This window comes from Clarias gariepinus, chromosome 24 (assembly GCF_024256425.1).
Source record: "Clarias gariepinus isolate MV-2021 ecotype Netherlands chromosome 24, CGAR_prim_01v2, whole genome shotgun sequence".
Lineage (NCBI taxonomy): Eukaryota > Metazoa > Chordata > Actinopteri > Siluriformes > Clariidae > Clarias > Clarias gariepinus.
The window spans coordinates 4,738,840-4,756,051 of NC_071123.1; the positions used below are offsets into that span (position 1 = coordinate 4,738,840).

The 17,212-nt window shown below is 36.3% G+C and overlaps 1 protein-coding gene across 2 annotated transcripts; it reads left to right on the plus strand.

The window, feature by feature from the left end:
* The first annotated feature begins 9,420 nt into the window (after nucleotides 1-9,420).
* Nucleotides 9,421-17,005, plus strand: prpf4 (PRP4 pre-mRNA processing factor 4 homolog (yeast)). Of its 2 annotated transcripts, none has more exons than XM_053485558.1 (14): nucleotides 9,421-9,584; nucleotides 9,764-9,971; nucleotides 10,845-11,031; nucleotides 11,128-11,215; nucleotides 11,315-11,394; nucleotides 11,577-11,670; nucleotides 11,806-11,900; nucleotides 11,984-12,042; nucleotides 12,163-12,286; nucleotides 13,289-13,378; nucleotides 13,465-13,587; nucleotides 14,310-14,417; nucleotides 14,508-14,626; nucleotides 16,522-17,005. In XM_053485558.1, the coding sequence occupies exons 2-14, from the start codon at nucleotides 9,809-9,811 to the stop codon at nucleotides 16,713-16,715; spliced, it is 1,524 nt and encodes a 507-aa protein (XP_053341533.1). In that variant the 5' UTR covers nucleotides 9,421-9,584; nucleotides 9,764-9,808; the 3' UTR covers nucleotides 16,716-17,005. The 2 variants fall into 2 exon arrangements, with proteins under 2 accessions (XP_053341533.1, XP_053341532.1); XM_053485557.1 differs by having other exon boundaries at nucleotides 9,785-9,971.
* Nucleotides 17,006-17,212: the final 207 nt, after the last annotated feature.

Sequence of the window (17,212 nt, forward strand, 5' to 3'; positions counted from 1 at the left end):
AATAAAATAATAAAATGACAACACTTAAAAAACAACAAATTACCACAACAAATGATGAATGTACACATCTAAAAATAATATATATTTCCAGTAAATATACACAGTTAATGAAAATCAAAACACCAAATAATAAGTGTTTACACATGATAATAAAACGGCAAACACCTCTTGAGAACAAAAGAAAAAATCTATAAATCAACAGGTCGAACAATGAACGTCTACACATCAAATAACGAGACGTAGAATCATTAAATGTCAGGAAATTAATAAGAAAAGACAAAAGACAAACATTTACTAAATTCGATTAATTTAGTATCACTCTAGGTATAGTGGTGTAGTGGTTAGCACTGTTGCCCTGCACCTCCAGGGTCCGGGTTCGTTTTCTCGGCCAGGCTCGATTCCTGTCTCTGTGTGCATGGAGTTTGCATGTTCTCCCCGTGTTTGGTGGGTTTCCTCCGGGTACTCTGATTTCCTCCCACAGTCCAAAGATATGCAGGTTAGGCTAATTGGCATTCCTAAATTGCCCGTAGTGAGTGTGTGTGCCCTGTGATGTATTGGCACCCTGTCCAGGGTGAACCCTGCTCTAAGCCTCCTGGGATATGCTCCAGGTTCACGAGACCCTAAATACAGGATATAGAAGATGAGGTGAGTGGACTGTGCATAGCTTTCATCAATTTGTTGGCTCAGTGGTAGGTTTTTCACCTGCCATGTGAAAGACTTGGTTTGTTTCCCATCTAAATTTGCATCAGGAAGCGTAAAACCCGTGCCAAGTTGTATGCGAATCTGATGGTCCTAAGGCCCTAACCTTCAAATGCTGAGATGTATAATGAGATAAAACTGTGAGTCGCTCTGTATAAGGGTGTCTGCCAAATGCATAAATAAATTTTGTGTTGCAGTTCGTGTTTGACACGTCGATTTATAATAGTCAGTTTTACAGTAATTGTCTATTTTTTTAACAGATTTTCGGCTTTTTATTATTAATTCAATTCAATTCAATTCAATTTTATTTGTATCGCGCTTTTAACGATTTACATCATCACAAAGCAGCTTTACACAATCAAAAGAACTAAGTTTGTATGAAATGTGAATGTGTATGAATCAAAATGATATGATTGTCCCTGATGTATTAGATGTTGATATTTATTATTATACATAGATATTTATTATTTGATAATTTATGTATTATTTTGTGGTGTGTACATTCATTATTTGTTGTGGTAATTTGTTATTTGAAGTGTTGGCCTTTCTATTCATTAGATTTGATGATTCATTAGTTTAATGTAATTAATTTGTGCCATGAAGGCCAGTGACACTGTATGAGCTGTAGCAATCCTATATGTCTGGAATTTAAAACATGAATAAAATAGGATGATTTGTGATTTTTATTTATTTATATTTTTAGTCCCAGTGTGTAAGAAGGCCATGGTTCACCCTCTTCAGGACCAGGCCATGGTAAGTTTGTCCTTCTCCTTAACCCTATGGTGTACATTTACAGTCTGTTATTAACAGCAAAACTGCAAGTTAATCATATTTGGATTCATTGATACCAGTTCTGTAAACAAATAATTTTCTTAACATTCGTCCGTATGTCCTTTAAAATCGTTGCAGCTATTTTTGAGATGAACAAATACATTATTGGATATTTAGGAAAATGTGTTAGTCTGTTATGGGAAAAATACCAAACGTAAGCTTTCCGTTATATTTTAAATATCTTGATTAAAATGTTTGGCAGTTATAGAGAAATAAATTGGATTGTCAGCTACTGTACATGGGTCGTTGGATAGACTAGAGAGAATGCTAGTACCTAGGAGTACTACAAACTAGGGATGCTTTATTTGGGGGGAAAATAAATAAATAAATGAAGAAATAAATCTATCTATCTATCTATCTATCTATCTATCTATCTATCTATCTATCTATCTACATTATCTATCTACATATATCTATATACATTTCACTGCGTTAAGGCTTTATAAATATGCATGTGACAAATAAAGAATCTATCTATCCATCCATCCATCCATCCATCCTTTACAATGTAGAAAGAAATAAAAATCAGGAACCATCATGGAGTGATACCCCAAACTTTTGAACGGTAGTATGTACATATATATATATACATAGTCAATTTTGAGATCATTATTAACAATTTAACGATTAACAATTATTTAAAACTAAATCAATGTTTCCTTGACATTGAAAACATTAATCATCTATTCAACTTTTAATGAACATTTATTGTTTATAGCAGTGGATTGTATTTAACTTTAAACATAATTTAACAAAAACATAATATAAACATAATTACTCACAAGGGGCACAGAAATTGTGACATAAAAAACAAGGTATGTGAAATAGACCTCTAATAAGTTTCAAAATGACAAGAACACAACATGATGGGAATTATTAAAAATAGGGTGTACCTGCAACCTCGGGTTTAAAGCAGTGAGTTTGAGCACAGATGGCTGGTCATGGTATTAGATAGGCTAAACAAATTTCAGGAATTTCTATTACCAGTTCTGCCATTAAAGTATTTGAGATAACAGGTATGTAACATTATATTATCATGATGTGTCATTAATGGCATAATGAGTATGAGGAGGGAGCAACAATTTTATACACACACACACACACACACACACACACTGCATCTCTTGTGAAATATATCATGATTTCATAACTTAATTTAAGAAGTAAAACTTGTATTATAGATATCAAGCATTTTGTTATTACTTTTTGTTGTTTAATTATAATGATTATGGCTTACACATCGTAAAAAATTAAAAATCCAGTTGCTTAAAATATCTGAATCTTTCCTAAGGTCAATCAAAAAATTTTTTTTACAAAACAGAAATTCTGACAAATGATGTTAAAGGGCCCCTTTAGAATAAATTACTGCATCAATGTGGCAAGGCATGGATGATCAGCCTGTGGTCTGCTGAGGCATTATTGAAGACCGGATTGTTTTGTTGAGGCATGGGGGCTTAGTGGTTAGCACTGTCGCCTTTAGGTCCTCAGTTCGATTCTCATGTCAGGTCTGTAGAGTTTGCATGCTCTCTGTGCTTGGGAGCTTTCCTCTGGGTTCTCTGGTTTCCTTCTACAGTCCCAAAACATGCAGATTAGGCTAATTGTTGTTTTCAAATTGCCTGTAGTGTGTGAATATTGATGGGAGGTCATACCACAATCGGACAAATGGGAATAAATACAATGGTAATCCTAGTTAGACTACAGAGGTTCCTAGATGGATGGATGGAGATTGCTTTGTTAGCAGCCTTCAGCTTATCTGTATTGTTCGGTTGGGTGTTTCTCATCTGAGTGAGTTGGCTAGTCAATCAAGAACATGGTCAAAAAAACAGTTAGTGGCAGTTTCGGCATTGTGGGCAGGTGCTAAGTCCTGCTGGAAAACAAAAGCATCATCTACATAAAGCTTGGCAGCAGACAGAGGCATGAACTGGACCTTGATTTCCAAATGAAATAAAAAATTTACTTTCATCTGAAAAGAGGATGACTGAGCAATACCCCACTTCTTTTTCTCCTTAGCCCAGGTAAAACACTTTTGATGTTGTCTCTGGTTCAGAAGTGGCTTGATACTAGGAATCCCACAGTTGTAGCCCGTTTTCTGAAGACATCTGTGTGCATGATGGCTCCTGATGCCCTGACTCCAGCCTCAATCCACTCCTTGTGAAGCTCTCCCAAAATTTTAAATCAGCTTTGCTCGACAATCTTCTTAGACATACAGTTATTCCTGTTGCTCGTGTACCTTTTCCTATGACACTTTTCCCTTTCATTCAACTTCAGTACAACAATCTGTTATCAGCGAGGACTTTCTGTGCCTTACCTTCCTTGTGGAGTGTGTCTGTGACGTTGCATGAGGTAGTTGAAACCATGCCGCAATAAAAGCACGAAAACAAAGCTGAATGCAAACCAATTAGTCTGTGTAACTTAGTAGAACTTAGTGTAGACTAAGTAGAAATGGGCCATTGCAGATGTAAACATTAGGGATCACATTTAAACATTTACCCCATGTGTGAGCAAGAACGGGAGGCTCACAGGATCCTCCTGGCCGAGAGCACTGAGATGGAGGAGAGATTAAAACATTTGTGAAGAGATATTATTTATACATCATATTTATTTTTCCACTTGCAGATTTGAATATGAACTGCATGAGCTTAAGTTTCTTTTGCCCCATGGGTGTGTTTTAGGAGTGTAAGCGAGAGCAAGAGATTCACGGAACAATAAGTTGAAGATAAGTCTAATGCAGATGGAGGAGTTACTCAAGGTGTTGCCACTGCGTTTCATGAAACTAAAATTGCTGGAATACAACCAGTGTGTTTATTATCACTATTAGTTGACATTCCATTTTTACCCCAAACACCAATACATTTTAGCCTGTTAGTGACTAGTTAGTTTTTGAAAAAGTTGGTTATTTATTTTCAAAAGTTATTAGTTAGTTTTTTTAAAGTCTCTGAATGTGTGTAGACGGCACGATCAACACGACCCCTCCAGGGTCTGCGTTCAGATCTGGCCAGATTCGATTCCCATCTCTTTGTCTTTAATTTTGGTAGTTCCCAAATTACCCATAGTGTGTGTATGTGTGTGTGTGTGCGCCCTGTGATTGATTGTAACCCTGTCCAAAGTGTGGAAATTATTCCTCAAACTCCCAGAAGCACTTTTACAATATGAGTTCTGGAATACCACCCCAACAATGGACTGTTCTGTCTGTTGCGGTCAGGAAATTGCTTTCGCTCCCTGAAGGCCGACACAGAGGGACTGTGAAGAAGCTTCTTCCTGCATGTTATTCAGGCCCTCAACCAGAACACCACAAAGAACTAAACAATCTGATCTGTCTTCTTTGTTCACTCACACAATAAACACTCTCCCTAAAATCCTGCTAACACATCAAAGTCAGGATGTAGCACCTTACTCAACACGCTGCAGATTTGCACAGTGCTACATGTTGCACACTTCCTTTAACTTTGCACATTGTTCTGCTCGTGTTTGCTCATTTTCCACATAAATGAGGACTAACTGCATTCAGCTGTAATTTAACTTTATGTATAATACACTTAACACCTCGTACACTTCTATTTTAATTATATTCTGTAACAACCTTGTACTGTACATATTTATGTTTTTTTCAGCTTAAAGTTCTTTGTATTCGTATGTATTTTTTATTTCATATTCTTCTTTCTCTATTTGAATATTCTATTTTTCTAATTTAATTGTACTCTAGTGCAATTTATTTCTCGCAGAGGAACCTTTCTTCTTTTGGGTCACGTGTGGTCATATAAGCATTTCACTGCATATCATACTGTTTATGGCTGTGTATGTGACAAATAAAATTTGAATTTGAATATGGCCGTGACATCAGGGGAAAAAAATACACAGTGATAACCTGGTCATTTAGTACATTCAGGTCGTCAGCTGGCTTCACTTCATTGCCACATAACGTTGCTGAGCCTAGACCTGAGCAACCGAAGCAACCCCAGATCATAACACTGTCTCCAGAAGCTTGTACAGTAGGCACAGTGTATGATGTGTGCATTATTCATGTGCTTCATTTCTCACCCTGACGGGCCCATCGCTTTAGGGTCAATCTGGACTCATCAAAGCACATGATCTTTTTCTATTGCTTCAATGTCAAATCTTTTTCTTTCTTTATTAGTCTCACTTACAAGTGGTTTTCCTGTGGCCACACAGCTGTTTAGTCCCAATCCTGTACGTTTTCATCACATTATGCTTGTAAATTAAACAGCTATGGTTTTTATTGTGGATTTTCTGCAACTTCACCAAGTGTTTAAGTGATCTACATTCCTCTTTTTTTTCTAAACACATTTCTTGAGCAATGTTGAGAATTCAGTACTATTTAATCCTAACCCTATCTTTGTGCTGAGGGGTTCTTAACCCAATTCCAGTAATTTTAAATCACCTTAGTAATTTTCTTTGCTTAATGCAATGCAATAATCTGACTTTCCTGAAATAGTGACTTTTTTAGGCCAGGCAACATATTATTATTATTATTATTATTATTATTATTATTTGTGATAGTGTTTTACTAAAAAAAGTATTCTACTGCAATTAATATTACACAATATGATAAATTAATTCAAAATTAATACATAGAATTAATAATAATAAAATAATACTCCCCCCACTATGTACAGATGATATGGTATGCTTTAGATCATAAGCTGTTCCTTTCCTTCTTCATACATTTTTTGTTTTCCTGTCATTTTGATACAAGTTCATTTTGATTTCATCACTCCAAATCATTAGAAAGGTCTTTAATGGCCTAATGGTCTTTACTAGTGTTTAAAATTCAATGTGGTGGTGTACGGAGGCCAAATGTAAAAAAACAAAACAAAACATATATTTGTTGAAAATGCATGGACTGTATGTGTCTGTACTTATTTAATCACAAGTTGCTGACATGCTGTCATTTGTCTCCAACACTAATACATTTTAGTCAATTTTCATGAAATATTAGCAAATTTTTTCAATGTGTGTAGAACCAAATAAACCCAATACACATTAACTGTTGTACTTCCAGGGCTCCCTGACAGAAGATCATTAGGAACACCAGATAATTTTGGAGCCTGTTGGTCAGCTGAAGGCTGAGAATTCTGACCTGACAGATCAAGTGAAGACACTGCGAGACACATTGCAGGATGTGGGGACACTGCTCTGTGAGACTCAAATGGAGCGTGGCCATCTAAACAATGTAAGTGAAAACAGAATGCTTATTTATGTCATGCATTATGCATGTCCTTTGAAAATAAGGTTCTTTGGATGCTTATGCTGCATGAGGCTATATGTACTTATACAAACTCAAAATTATATAATGAAGTTGTTAATATTTTTTGTCCACTGTACAGGTAAGCATTAAGTACATCAGATGAAACATTTTTTGTTGCATGTGTGTGCCTTTTAGGAGTGTGAGCGAGAACAAGAGGCAGAAATCAAAGTGTTGAAAAAAAAAATTCTGTAGCAGAAGGAGGAGTTATTAAAGGTAACCTTTGTTTTTATGAACCTGACTCTTTTTGTGAACTCAGATCTGAACATCTTTTGCCCCATTATGTCCATGCGAATGCAAGAGGCTTGCTGCATCCTCCAGATGGAAATCGATTTATGCACAATGAGGTTTACTGAATCTAAAACTTTCTTTGTGTTGACACTGTGACTGCTCTTGTGAAATTGGTGTGTGTGTGTGTGTGTGAGAGAGAGAATTCCCCCCCCATAGTGCAAAGCACAAATTAAGAAACTCTCTCTCTACAGTAAATCCTTGTTAAGGGCTTAGACTCCGAGAGGACATCGTTTTTATTTTAGTTTCCAGTTTGTTTTTGTGTTTTCAGTTTTTTTTGTTTCCTTTTGAGTTTCCTAATTAATAATCCCACGCCATCTCCAAACGGAAAGGTCTTGTGAAAGTGCGTATCATAAGCACTTTCACAAGCTCCTATTTCACTGACCCCCTTTAAAGCCCTGCGTGGCCTCTTCCGCCGTAAAACATCTGCACCACATAACATTATTGATCATTCAGTTTTTAAAAATGTCTAAATGTGTGTATATGTACACAAAACCAGCAAAGTTTGGCATTAACCATTCAACAATTAAAGCCATTTTCATACACGCACCACCTTTTTTATTGGCTAAATGGAAAGAACTAACATAATTACAAACATAGTCTTTAAAACTTGGATGAAAACCCTTTACAGTCAATGACATGACCAAATGCTGAGTTTTGCTCTCTCGAGATGCTCAAACATGTGCCCCTTCGTCCATCACACTGTTGATTCTTGTCCTGAAATGTTGCTCCTATTGTGCTGGTACACCCTCCAATGGAAAGGTTTTGGCTAGCCTGTGTATAGCTCTGAAACATTCAATTCACTGAACTGTATACATTTATATTGCTTTTCTTAAAGTGTGCTCAGTAGTATTTTCTTCTCTCTTTTTACACAAGTGGTTTGGTTTTGCTTTTAATTTCTTTTTCTTTTAAGGCTCGATGACGCAACAAAATTCTAGCCTTAGAGCCTCAGCCTTAGACTACATGGAGCTGGAGCAGAAGACACATCACCTTAGTGTGAACTCTTGTATGACGTCTTTGTTTCATAAAGCCTTTAATCTGTACGACTAGCCTTGATACTGTAACTACAGTACACATCATGAAAAAGTTAAAAGGGTTTAAACACCACACAGCTTATAAGTAACTAAATTTGTATAAAGGCCAAACACCAAAGCAGGCCTGACTACACAAAAGCTTTTGAAGTACATCAAACAAAACATACTTAAGTAAATGTACACAAAAAACTACTCAATTACAGTAACATGGAACATAAGTAAATGTGATTCGATACTTTCCACCTTTGCCCTGTTGCTTGTGCAACTTTTCCTACTAATTAATCTAGAATATATGAGTTTAACACACTCTATACTGCTTTTTTTCTCTGTACAAGGTCAGCCCTGGAGCCTATCCCAGGAGACTTAGGGCACAAGGCAGGGTACACGCTGGACTGGGTGCAAATCTAATGCAGGGCACACACATAATTTACACACTACAGGCAATTTGGTAATGTCTTTGGACTATGGGAAAAAAACATAGTACCAGGAGGAAACCCATCAAGCATAGGGATAAGATGCAAACTCCAGACCCGAGGCAGAAATCGAACCTGAACCCTGGCAACAGTGTTGACCTCAAAGCCAATATATGACTTTTTCTTTTCTTTTTTTTTCTTAAACCACCGAAAAAAAATATTTTTCTCCCAGATACCTCCCTTCCTTAATAATAACTAAAAAAGGTTCGTGATTATATTTGATATGGTTGTTTTTCGATATCAATTGTGGTGAGGAAATTTTATTCGTGTGTACTAGAAGCAAACACAAAAGAGCTGGAGATTTGATAACTGTAGTGGAAGTTACATTGGTAAAAGAATTCTATACGTACTTTATATCTACTTTCCTGAATATAATGTTAGTGATTAAGTATCCTAAGTACCTTTTTTTAAAATTATAGATATAATTAAAAAGTATCCTAGGATACGGATAAAATATCTTTGGTAGAAAAAAAATACATATATTTTAAAAAGAATATATATATATATATATATATATATATAAAAAAATTTTAATATAATGTGTGAATAAGTGTGTATATGAGTGGAAATCTAAAATATTTATAATTTAATCCTTGATTACATAACGTTAATTGGTTCAATCAATGGGGTTTATTTTAATAATTTAAAATATTTGATAAATATTACAATATTTTATTTAATTAAATATTTTAATAATTGAGACTCTACATTATTATTATTATTATTATTATTATTATTATTATTATTATATTGTAAGTTCGCGACGAACCCGCCGCCATTTTTACGTCGCACAGGAAAATGTTCGTGACGTATTTCCTGTGCGACACAAAAATGGCGGCGGTTTCGTCGTGCGTTTACAGTTAGCTCAGTCAATGAGTGATTCTAAAATAGAATAAAAATTTTCACTTTTTAAAAAGATATTTTTAAGCGGATATAAAGAGAGTTTTGTTGAGAATTTAGTCCATATTCCAGAATCGTCCCTTCTTTATTTTAGTGGTAAGTTTAAACTATATGCACCTTCTTTTTCTAAATAAACACATTGTGTCTACGGAGAGTTTGTTTTGGATCACGAGCATCTAAAAAAATATGTTTATTATTATTATTGTATTTATAAATCCTTTTAATCCTTTTCCTAAAACCTTTTACTTGACATTTCATTAAAAAAGTTATTATAGTTTTTCTTATCTTGACTTTAGTAACGCAGCTTTGGCATTTGAATCATGTCGGATGAGGACGAAGCCCCTTTGGTGAAAAAAACTCGAATCTTCTATGGAAGTCTTGAAGAGAAAGAAAAGGAGCGTCTTTCCCGTGATGGAGGAATTTCATCTGCCAAAGATGCGATCAAGGCTGGAATTGAAGCTGGAAATATTAACATCTCCAGTGGTCAGTATCCTACCTGAATGTCATAGCAGTGAAAACAGTCTCATTTTGAACCGCTGATTTCTTTATTGGGATGTAATTAGTTTTACGGAGTATGCACCAGATATCAGGTTCTTGTATTATTGGGATTATGGAGCTGTAGATATGTATGAGTCATAATGCCTATGACTTGTCCAAGCTGGTCTTACTAAAAAGACTGGTTTAAATTTTTTTAATTCAACTGGAATTGGTCAGTCCTTCAGTTCAATCTGATTTCTCTCACGTCAGCCGTAAGATAATCCCTCACCTCATGATCTCTTCCACTAAAGTTTCATTGATTTTGTTGTCTGCCATACTAAACGATAAGTTCATGACTTTACCAAACCATTTCAATGCTAAAAACTGCTTAGACCAGTGAAAAGCAGGTAAATTTTACTACTAATATGATGTGCTTTCACTAGATTAAATAAAAAAAATATATAAAAAAAAATTATGTCTAGTCGACTTCCATAGCTTAAAAACTATGCCGTATATCACATCCTCAAAGCAAAAAAATTGCTTTGACTTTTATTGCTTGTTGATGAATGTATCCTCAAAAGTTGGGCTTAATATTCAGTAAACTGCATGTGACTAAGTACTGTTGATTCCTTTTCACATGGGCAGGCTTTTATTATTCACTTCCCCCTTTGTACATTGTCTGAAATAGTTTGAATTATTGTTAGTTGGGTAAAGTGTGTTTAAACTACAATGACAGAATCAGACAAACTGAAATGATAGAGGTAATCCAATAATATCATTCTACCTACCGAATCACATCTAGATAAGATTTTTCTTTTATCATGCCAGTTGTTTTTGTAAATTGTTTCTTATCTAATGGCTATCCATGAACATTTCCAGGTGAGTCCCTGGAGCTGGAGGAGCGCGTAAGTGAGCGGCAGGCTGAGGTCCTGGCTGAATTTGAGCGCAGGAAACGAGCCAGACAAATCACAGTGTCTACCGATGACACCGAAGTCAAAGCATGTCTCCGTGCCCTTGGAGAACCAATCACACTGTTCGGCGAGGGCCCTGCTGAAAGACGAGAGAGGTGATGTGGCTTTTACATCTTCTTTTTTTTTTTGCCATTCAACTTTGACTGAGCTCGTATTCTTTAACCAACTAACGCACTTATTATGTTTCATAGGTTGAGGAATATTTTGTCAGTAGTGGGTCCGGATGCTTTAAAGAAATCAAAAAAGGATGAAGAGAAAGCGAAGCGCTCCCAAGAGGACGTATGTACCCTACAGTTTAAAAACCGGTAAAAAAAACGTTTTTTGTCGCTGATATTAAGGAAATCATGGAATTAAAGTGCAGTGCTGTTTCTTATTCAGTCTCAGCAGACGTGGTACCACGAGGGTCCTGAGACGCTGAAGGAGGCACGTATTTGGTTGGCTAAATATTCACTGCCCAGGTAAGAACAGCTCTTTCTATTAAAAAGGGCTAGAATGCAAGTAATATATTTTCTTGTTACCAGTGATTTATTATTATTTTTTTGTACATTTACTTAGGAAATTGCAGCTAATCATTGATATACACACCATTATAATACGTAATAGGATCTATATCTATGTTTGTTTGTTTTTCCCCTCCCAGAGCTGTGAATAGACTGGATGCTGCTCATGCTCAGAGAGAGATTCCTGAATCTACACGCACCGTACGACAACAAGAGCTTCACAAGTCACTCAGGGTGAGCTGATAGTACTGTTCTCAAGAAAAGGAGCACATCATCTTGGATCTCTTTTTTTTCTTCTTTTTTTTTTCTCTATTAAATTACATTGTCATTAAATTACATTGTCATTAAATTCTCCACATTTCCAATCAGAACCTGAATAACTTCTGTAGTCAGATCGGAGACGATCGTCCGATCTCCTACTGCCAGTTCAGCCCGAACTCCAAACTGTTAGTCACTGCATCATGGTAAGCTTTCCTTTGTTGTAATTGTTTTAACACTGTAATTGATATCAGTTTCAATTTCATTAATTGTCCTGTGTCTGGATTAGGAGCGGTCTGTGCAAACTCTGGAACGTTCCAGACTGTAGTCTCGTTCGCACATTAAGAGGTAAGTAAGTGGTCCTTTTTTTTCTTTTTTTTTATTGCATCAGCATGCCGATTTATTTAGTCATTCATTTATTTATTTATAATGATTGAGTTGAGACATTTCCTGAATATTTGCTCGTAGGTCACAACACCAACGTTGGAGCAGTCAGCTTCCATCCACAAGCCACACTCACTCTAGACGAGTCAGACGTCAATCTGGCCTCCTGTGCTGCAGACGGATCTGTTAAGCTGTGGAGTCTCGACAGGTGTGTGAGACTTTGTGGGAAAACCGAATCACAATGTAGCTGAATTATGACAAACATCTATAATAAATTTCGAAGGCAAAAGGGGCCTTTTTTTATTAATATTTTTTATTTTTCTCCACACATTTTTTGAAACCGAGCAAATGCCTTGGAATCTAATAATTTTTTAATTCTCATTTGTCCTCCTCCCTTATATGGTCCTAAATCAGATCCAGGTCTAGTTATTATTAATTAATTAATTAATTTATTTTTTGCAATGTCAAATTAGAAATCATGCAACTTTTACTGCAAGCCGACTACACATTCATTGTTATTTTATGATATAAAAAGCGACTGATTCAAATAGCGGGATGATGCTGTAACTGGGGTAATTTTGTCAGCTATTTTAAATTTGAGTCTTAGTCCCGTGATAAATGTCCCTGTTGTTATTTTTTATTATATTTAGTCAATCTTATCATCTTTTTGTTTAGTCAAGTTTTTGTCGACTACAAGTCTGGACATTTTAGTCTAGTTTTAGTCAAAGGAACCTTTAAGTATTTTAGTCAATGAAAATGTAACGTTTTAGCAATCAGATTATTATTAATTAACACTTATTAATTAAGCTTCGTCACTGCCTGTCATACTGTGACCCGGGAAACACAGCTGCTCGTGCCATAATGAATGAACACCGCATCGCAGCGGATTGTGAAGAAAATTATATGTTGACGAAAATAAAGCCAGATGTTTTATTAGTTTTTATTTTTTAAAACCACATTTTAGTCTCACCTTTTTCCATCAACAATGTTGCATGCTGATTTTATCACTGTCACTGTTCATTGATATCCATGACGTCTCGTCATCGTCTTATCTTACTTACAGGAAGACAGGTCGTAGAATGAATCATTCTGAGTTAGTTAGTAAATTGGATTAGGGCCACTTTTGCCTGCTGCCAACCACAAATTTATTGTATTCTTCAAATAAAGATCTAAAGATTCTAAAGATCTCCCCAAACGTTTTCCTGTACAGTGATGAGCCTGTTGCAGACATCGAGGGTCATTTCATGAGGGTGGCTCGCGTATCATGGCATCCTTCCGGTCGCTTTCTGGGCACAACCTGGTGAGAAAATCCTACTTTCTATGCCAGTTTTAGATGAATAAAGTCCTATAGTTATTGTTAAACCTGTATCTCTCTTCCAACTCCAGCTATGATAACTCATGGCGTCTGTGGGATCTGGAGGCCCAGGAGGAGATTCTTCACCAGGAAGGCCACAGTAAAGGCGTACATGACTTGGATTTCCATCCCGATGGATCCTTAGCAGGAACTGGGTGAGATTTTTAATGGTGCTGATCACAGATGTACTTCTTTATTGGAAAAAACATTCAGGTGTCAGTTTCTACTGAAAAAAAGGATATTATAGCAAATTAATAATTATGAATGTGGAAAACAGAGTAAAATGTTATTAAATACATTTCTTCTACATTAAAGAGCCGTTTACTCTCAGGCTCGTAGTGATGAATCCGTGTCTCTTCTCTAGTAATGATTCTCTTTAAGAAACTTTTACCTTTCTTAGAGTATCAATCCAAATTCTATTTGCGCATATCTAAAATTCTTTTTCATGCTACGCACAAAATCTTACACGCTCAAACCACATAAAAACCAATCACAGCACGCTGTGCTTCTTTTCTGCAAATCACAAGTGGGGCATCTATTTTTTGCTCACACCCGCAATTACAATGTAACACATGTAACACAATCACACCAGCACAGCAGTGACTGACTGGGGAGACCGTAGTCTTGAATGGAAAGCGCTGACAAGACAGTGCGGGAAAACAGGAGTTTTAATATAACCAGAAAGAGGATAATTTTTGATTCACCCTCGAATATGATTGTGACGTAATATTATGTATACGCCATATTTCTCTATATTTTCCTGCCACATGTACAGAGCTACTTCAGTTCTGTTTGTGTAAATATCGTGTCAGGCTTAAAAGTAGAACAGCTGTAACTTTGATTCTTCATTTTATTCCTTTAAACACGGCTCTTTTAGTGGTCTGGATTCATTCGGCCGCGTGTGGGACCTGAGGACCGGTCGCTGTGTCATGTTCCTGGAGGGTCATCTTAAAGAAGTTTACGCCATCAATTTCTCCCCAAATGGGTAAGAAAAACAAAAACAGATTTCAGTCTTGTCCAAAAATTCTGATCTTGAAACATTTGAGAAAGAATAATGTTAATGTGTATGATGCAGTTTTCACGTGGCTACTGGGAGCGGTGACCACACATGTAAAGTGTGGGACCTGCGGAGGAGGAGGTGTATCTACACCATCCCTGCTCATCAGAACCTGCTGTCCTCCGTCAAGTTCCAGCGTAAGTGTTTGTAAAGTAGATAGTAGAATATTAGTATCTTCTATATAGTTATTTCGTGTATTTATATCTACTAAAGAGTAAAAGTGTTATTAATTTTAAGTACAGTATGTTCCCAACATTAGGGATGCACCGAAATGAAAATTCTGGGCCGAAAACGAAACCAAAATTTTTGGATGAACTTGGCCGAAAACCGATACCGAAACCGAAAATGGCTTCATTAAAAAACATGTTTAAAATATTTTCTTTTTGTCTGTATTAAAAAAATGTTGCATATTGCAACTTTGCTGTCCTCATCTGAAACTTTGAAGTGCTTTCAAACCGCCGACATACTCCGTGTTTGATGCGTAATGACAGCGCGAACGAGACGGGAGGATGGGAGAGGCGTGGCGACGATTTCGGCTTTTATTTTCGGCGCCTTCTTACGTTTCGGCCGAAACCGATAATGCTATTTCGGCCGAAAATTTTCGGCGGCCGAAATTTCGGTGTATCCCTACCCAACATACAAACAAGTTCTATTCTGTAAGCTCGTTCGTAAGTCCAATTTGTTCGTAAGTCAAACAAACATTGTCTAGATACAAGGATACTAACACAATTGGCTATACACATTATAAAACCATCATGGTGCACGATCCTGTTTTTTAGAATCGTGCTGACGGTTCGAATTTTAAGACGGTGTCTGTGTTCAAAATGTGTTTCTCTGTCCCTATTTATTACAAAGTGTACTGTCCCTATTTATTACAAAGTGTACAAGCTGTAAAGTCAGCTTCCTGGAGAGTGTTATTCATTTGTTTTCGTAGGATGTTAGAATGCTGCTTGTCTGTGCTACAAGAAACCACAAAAATCTTTGTTCTAAAGAATTTCCTGTGTCTCGTGCCTTACTATGGCAAAGCACTGATGCTGGAGTTTTCTTTAAAAATACTGCTTAATAAATGTCTTTACATAAAAACAAACTCTCCATATACATGAGCTGCTGTGTTATAGACATTTAATTGCTACAAGCAGTCTTGTACCCAGTTCTAGACCAGTGAACAGTTGGTAACCTCAACAAAGTAAACTCCATTTTATAACTAAAACCAAAACATCTCATGTTATACAATTTCTCTTTCGACAATATAACACTATGGAAGGGATTTTAATCCGGTGGCACATGAAAATGGATTCCCTTTTAGGTCTGGTTACGCTTATCATTTCTTTCCTTTGATGTCTCAGAGTTTGTTTATTGCCACCATCACCTCCAGTTCGCTTAAGTTTTCGTGATTTGATTTCACCTTCTTTTTCTGATCAGTAAACTCAGACCAAAAAATTCTCTCCCATCTGTGTTTACTTTCTTCCACTTGGTCACTGGCATGGCGGTACACACATTGTAAAGCATCTAACCAATTATAGATAGGATCAAATTTGTTTAACCAACCATAACATATGTGGTGGGGTTTATTGAAAAAAATGTGAAGTCTAATCTAAACTTTAAGTTGGAGAAAACACACTTCCTAACATCAGATTAGACACTTCACAGGGACAGAACCACTTTGCTAATGTCAAAAACAGTTGAATTCTGAATAAATGTTTTGAGCATGTAAAAGCATATCTTATAATTTCAGCATCCATGGGTTACAGTATGTACGTTATCATGGACAATGTTTTTTTCAATTCTGATTAAAGATTCCTAATTAAAAGTGAAAAAAAAATTGTCCATAGAAACGTAGAAAATGTAACTTGCAGATGACCTGAATAGATTTTGGATCCTGATTTAAGCAGGGTGAGGGTCTAATGTCTTCATTCTTTATTTAGATTTCATGAAGACCTCATTCTTTAAACAACTTTAGCTTCTTATATGTTTGAAGTCTATCAATTATAGTATCAAGGAGGATTTATATCTTTACCTCTTTGTTTTTCAGCTACAGACGGTCATTACTTGCTAACGGGTGCTTACGACAACTTGGCTAAAGTGTGGACCCACCCTGGATGGTCTCCTCTGAAGACCCTGGCAGGACATGAAGGCAAAGTGATGGGACTCGACCTGTCTCCGGACGGCCAGCTCATTGCCACCTGCTCGTTTGATCGCACCTTTAAACTCTGGGTGGCCGACTGAAGGAGACAAAATGATCTGTGTGTGTTTCAGGACTCAGAAGTGTAGTTTAGGCTGTTCTTGATCACCGTTCACCTGACAAACTTCTGCTTGCAGCTCAAGTTTCTGAATCCTTAAATCATTGGGGTTTTTTTGTTTTTAAGTCTGAGGTTTAGATTATTTTTCTTGTTTTTTTTTTTTTCATTTCTTTTTGGTCCTTATAACACAGCCTGAGGAATTTTTACTTTGCAAGATATATTCAGGCTTTTATGTTCTTCCATTGACCATCCGTTTTTAATAAAAACATTAATACAGTGTCGTGTCTTTGCCTCATGCTTGTGGAGGTGTTAAGTTTTAGAGCTATTTGATGCCACGCAATGAACTGCTAATTAGACTCTGAGTAAAACATTTCCCAAAGCAGTTATGTGGATAATTAAGAGTTCTTAGCTCCCTGAAAGGTTTCTACAGTAAACCATAAGCACAAACAAAAAAACTAATATTTTCTGGCCCAGTATTCAAAA

What these genes read in the sequence shown, in the direction of transcription:
- prpf4 (XM_053485558.1), top strand. Translation starts at nt 9,809, where the DNA reads ATGTCGGATGAGGACGAAGCCCCTTTGGTGAAAAAAACTCGAATCTTC. An exon ending in AAATATTAACATCTCCAGTG is followed by an intron (nt 9,972 to 10,844) that starts GTCAGTATCCTA and finishes GAACATTTCCAG; the next exon opens with GTGAGTCCCTGGAGCTGGAG. An exon ending in AGCTTCACAAGTCACTCAGG is followed by an intron (nt 11,671 to 11,805) that starts GTGAGCTGATAG and finishes ATTTCCAATCAG; the next exon opens with AACCTGAATAACTTCTGTAG.